The sequence below is a fragment of the Oncorhynchus gorbuscha genome, linkage group LG17 (assembly GCF_021184085.1).
Source record: "Oncorhynchus gorbuscha isolate QuinsamMale2020 ecotype Even-year linkage group LG17, OgorEven_v1.0, whole genome shotgun sequence".
Taxonomy (NCBI): domain Eukaryota; kingdom Metazoa; phylum Chordata; class Actinopteri; order Salmoniformes; family Salmonidae; genus Oncorhynchus; species Oncorhynchus gorbuscha.
Window position 1 is genome coordinate 16,280,029 of NC_060189.1, and position 5,000 is coordinate 16,285,028.

At 46.7% G+C, this 5,000-nt stretch overlaps 1 protein-coding gene across 1 annotated transcript in view; it reads left to right on the forward strand.

The window, feature by feature from the left end:
• Nucleotides 1-5,000, forward strand: part of LOC124001293 (usherin-like) — a 471,917-nt gene that overhangs the window by 445,843 nt on the left and 21,074 nt on the right. Inside the window, 4 exon segments of the mRNA XM_046307964.1 lie at nucleotides 692-919; nucleotides 1,240-1,575; nucleotides 2,262-3,272; nucleotides 3,501-3,670. Coding sequence (XP_046163920.1) covers nucleotides 692-919; nucleotides 1,240-1,575; nucleotides 2,262-3,272; nucleotides 3,501-3,670 — 1,745 coding nt within the window.

Below are 5,000 nucleotides of genomic sequence, written 5' to 3' on the forward strand. Positions count from 1 at the left end.
CAGGTGTTTGATCTGTTTGGTACCGTTCCATTGATTACATTCCAACCATTACAATGAGCCTGTCCTCCTATAACTCCTTACACCAGCCTCCTCTGGCACACATGCACACACACACACACACTCTCTCACACACTCTCTCACACACATTCTCACACACACCCACATTCTGGAGCCTAAAATTGTACAAACACACACTTCCACATCCGTAGCACTCTTGGTGCCTGTCATAGCACAAGCAGGCCTTGATAATCAATTAGAAAATGGAGCCTGGCGTTGCAGCCTGCTCTGAGACTTGGCAGTGAGCTGTGTGTTGTCTCTGTGCAGTGGGATATTGCTGTGGTTTCAGTTTGATACCAGGGCTGTATTCAGGGGCTTTGTAGCTAACTCTCCCCTCGGGACCTGTGTGTGTCTTCCTACATGTCTGTCTCTCCCTCTAGGCTGGTCACTTGAGTGTGCTGTTCACGATGTAGCCTAGCGTGCATGTTGATGTCAGTCCACATGTCAAATCCATAATCATGTTAGGTTTCTGTTGTCTGGTTTCTGGTATAATTCCCTCTGAATTCTGCTCTTTGTAAAAATCTCATGGGTTGGTTTTTGGAGTGAAATCAGTCCATGTGTTTGTCTGTGTACATGCGTATGATTCACTCACTCTCTCTCTCCTTCTCTCTCCCCCTCTTTCTGCCCCTCACAGGGAAGTACTCTCCAGTCCAGTGTGTATGGCTTGGAGGCGTTCAGTGTGTACAGTGTGCGTGTGGAAGCAGTGAACGGGGCAGGCAGTGTATCCAGTCCCTGGGTCAGCATTAGGACCCTGGAGGCATCGCCTGCTGGCCTGGCTAACTTCAGTCTGGAGCAGAGAGAGCAGGGCCGGGCCCTTCTGTTAACCTGGGACACGCCTCATACACCCAACGGGGTTATCACGGTACACACAGAGACAGACACACACAACAGGTTTATCACGGTGCACACACACACACACACACACACACACACACACACACACACACACACACACACACACACACACACACACACACACACACACACACACACACACACACACACACACACACACACACACACACACACACACACACACACACACACACACACACGTTACACAGAGGTGTCATCACAGTAAACAAACTCGCACACTGAACTCCCCATCTCTCTCTCCCCATCTCTCTCTCTCTCTCTCTCTCTCTCTCCCTCTCCCTCTCCCTCTCCCCATCTCTCCTCCAGAGTTATAACATCTACAGTGAGGAAAACCTGGAGTTCAGTGGTCTGTCTCGCCAGTTCCTGTTCCGACGATTAGAACCCTTCTCCCTCTACTCTCTGGTTCTAGAGGCCTGTACCTCCGCAGGTTGCACCCGTACCCCCCCTCAGTCTGTTACCACGGCAGCAGCCCCCCCGGGTGCCCAACCCGCCCCCATACCCAGCGCTATTGGCCCACACAGCGTAGAACTAACCTGGAGTCTGCCCACTCATCCCAACGGACCAATAGGAGAGTACATTCTGCTGGGGCGGAGTCTGGATGATGAGAGGAGGGGGAACAACAAGGAAATAGCGCAGGCCAAGGTGTGTATCTTGATTATCTTTGCTTCTCTTTGGTAATACCTTATACAGAAAAAGCATTTAGCAGACGCTTTTATCCAAAGCGACTTAGTCATGTGTGCACACATTTTACGTATGGGTGGCCCCGAGAATTGACAGTAAAAGTTTGACAGCAGCAGATATTTTGTCGACTTTTAAACGTTCTAATGATTAGTCAACAGTAGGGCTGTGGGACAATGCCAGTATCACAATACTCATTAGTATCGTGGCAGGGAAAAAAACACAAAGCAGATTTAACTTATTTTTGAAAACAGGCCTAATGTTGGAAACAAACATCATTATGTTGTCATCCAGAGTCACATGTATTTATTTCATTGGGGTGGCAGGGTAGCCTAGTGGTTAGAGTGCTGGACTAGTAACCGAAAAGTTAACCCACTGTTCCTAGGCCGTCATTGAAAATAAGAATTTGTTCTTAACTGACTTGCCTAGTTAAATAAAGGTAAAATAAATAAACATTTCCAAGCTATAGTACACAATATTCAACAAAGAGTTTGGTCTGCTTCGTGTTTTCATTTTTGCCATGGAAAACATATTGGGATACTGGTAAAGTCTTGGTCCTACTCATCAGTGTTATTTCATCCTTTGTCATAATCTTAACCTGTCTATTTCAGTTATATGATCATCATTAGCTGTGTATATTTTTCTGTTAGGTACTGTTCCGTGAGAGTTCCACCCAGGCTTCTAGTTTCTCCCACACTGTGACGGGAATGCGGCCCTGGACCCAATATCAGTTCAGCATCCGTGTCCACAACCCCGCCGGACACGCAGACAGCCCCTGGGTTACCGTGACAACCAGACAGGCCCCCCCGCGTGGCCTAACACCGCCCTCGGTTGTCCACGTGGAGGGGAACCCCTATGAGCTCCTGGTGTCATGGACCCCCCCACTGGAGAGTAACGGGGTGCTTTTGTCTTATAGGATCCAGAGAGACAACGTCAGTTTCTCGTTTAGTTTTGACCCCAGTGTTTTCAACTACACAGACGAGGACCTGTCTGCCTTCACCTCCTATAGGTATGCTATTACAGCCTGTACTGCTGAAGGCTGTGTTACTAGTCCTGAAACACAGGTAAAGACACTGGAGGCTCCCCCCGCTGCAGTGGACTTTCCCACCATAACCAGCATCACAGCCGATAGTATCAACGTGTCCTGGACCATTCCATTAATACAGAATGGGGAGGTGACGCAGTACATGCTGGAGGCCAACGGAAAGGAGGTTTATCGTGGGAGTGGCTTGTCTGTGGTGATGTCAGAGCTGCGGCCGCACACACACTACCGCCTCATCCTATTGGCTTGTACCAACGGGGGTTGTACCCCCAGCACCCCTATCAAGGCCCAAACCCTTGAGGCCCCCCCTCGTGGTCTAAATCCCCCCTCCCTCAAAGTCAACGGGCCAGAGTCTCTCGAAATCACATGGGGCGCACCGAAGCTCCCCAACGGTATCGTCACAGGTTACGAGCTCCGCCGGGATGGCCAGGTCATATACGTCGGGATGGAAACACGTTACCATGACTTCACGCTGTTGCCGAGCGTGGAGTACGGCTACAGCGTAGCGGCCAAAAACAGTCAGGGAGCGGTGACCAGCTCTGTGGCCAAGGCCAGGACTCACCCGTCAGCTCCCTCTGGTGTTGGACCTCCCACACTGCAGCCTCTGGGGCCACGGCAGGTCAGTAAGGGGAGTGGGAGTAGTACAATACATGTAAATACACTAATCATATTTTTTTCAGCACATTTCAAAGTCACAAATATTTCAGTGTTCAGAACGCCCTCCATTCCTAATACATGTTCATGTGTCTGAGATCCTACTGTAGTTTCAATTCTGACACTTCTACTCACATTGTTAATACTATTGTCAATGGTATATGAGATGTGTAATGTTGTGCTTGCTGTGAAGCTGAGGGTGGACTGGGAGCCCCCAGCGAGACCTAACGGGGTGATCGTCAGCTACACGGTGTACCAGAGAGACCCGACCCTGCCCTCAACACACAGCTTCCTGTATGACCCTGAACACAGCGCCTTCTCCGGACGCTCCATCATATTGAAGCAGCTCACACCCTACCACAGGTCAGTCACTAACGAACCCCCGACCTCTAACCTCTAGCCACAGGTACAGAGAGTGTGTGTGTGTGAGGGGGCTGGAGAGCAACAGAGATGTTTAAAAAAAAAAACCTTTATTGACAATCGAGAGAGAGAGATGCAGAGAGAGCAAGAGAGATACAGAGCAAGAGAAATACAGAGAGAGAGAGAGATACAGAGAAAGAGAGAGTTACAGAGAGAGAGAGAGAGAGATACAGAGAAAGAGAGAAATATAGAAAGAGAGAGATACAGAGAAAGAGAGAGATACAGAGAAAGAGAGAAATATAGAAAGAGAGAGATACAGAGAAAGAGAGAGATACAGAGAAAGAGAGAAATATAGAAAGAGAGAGATACAGAGAAAGATAGAGAGAGAGAGATACAGAGATAAAGAGATACAGAGAAAGATAGAGATACAGAGAAAGATAGAGATACAGAGAGAGAGAGAGATACAGAGAAAGAGAGAGTTACAGAGAGAGAGAGAGAGATACAGAGAAAGAGAGAAATATAGAAAGAGAGAGAGATACAGAGAAAGAGAGAGATACAGAGAAAGAGAGAGATACAGAGAAAGAGAGAAATACAGAGAAGAGAGAGATACAGAGAAAGAGAGAATATAGAAAGAGAGAGATACAGAGAAAAGAGAGATACAGATAGAGATAAAGAGAAATATAGAAAGAGAGATACAGAGAAAGAGAGAGTTACAGAGAAAGAGAGAAATATAGAAAGAGAGAGATACAGAGAAAGATAGAGATACAGAGAAAGAGAGAAATATAGAAAGAGAGAGATACAGAGAAAGAGAGAGATACAGAGAAAGAGAGAAATATAGAAAGAGAGAGATACAGAGAAAGAGAGAGATACAGAGAAAGAGAGAGATACAGAGAGAGAGAGATACAGAGAAAGAGAGAGATACAGAGAGAGAGAGAGAGATACAGAGAAAGAGAGAAATATAGAAAGAGAGAGATACAGAGAAAGAGAGAGATACAGAGAAAGAGAGAAATATAGAAAGAGAGAGATACAGAGAAAGATAGAGAGAGAGAGATACAGAGATAAAGAGATACAGAGAAAGATAGAGATACAGAGAAAGATAGAGATACAGAGAGAGAGAGAGAGTTACAGAGAGAGAGAGAAATATAGAAAGAGAGAGATACAGAGAAAGACAGAGACACAGAGAGGGAGAGATACAGAGAAAGATAGAAAGAGAGAGATACAGAGAAAGATAGAGAGAAAGAGATACAGAGAAAGACAGAGACACAGAGAGGGAGAGATACAGAGAAAGACAGAGACACAGAGAGGGAGAGATACAGAGAAAGACAGAGACACA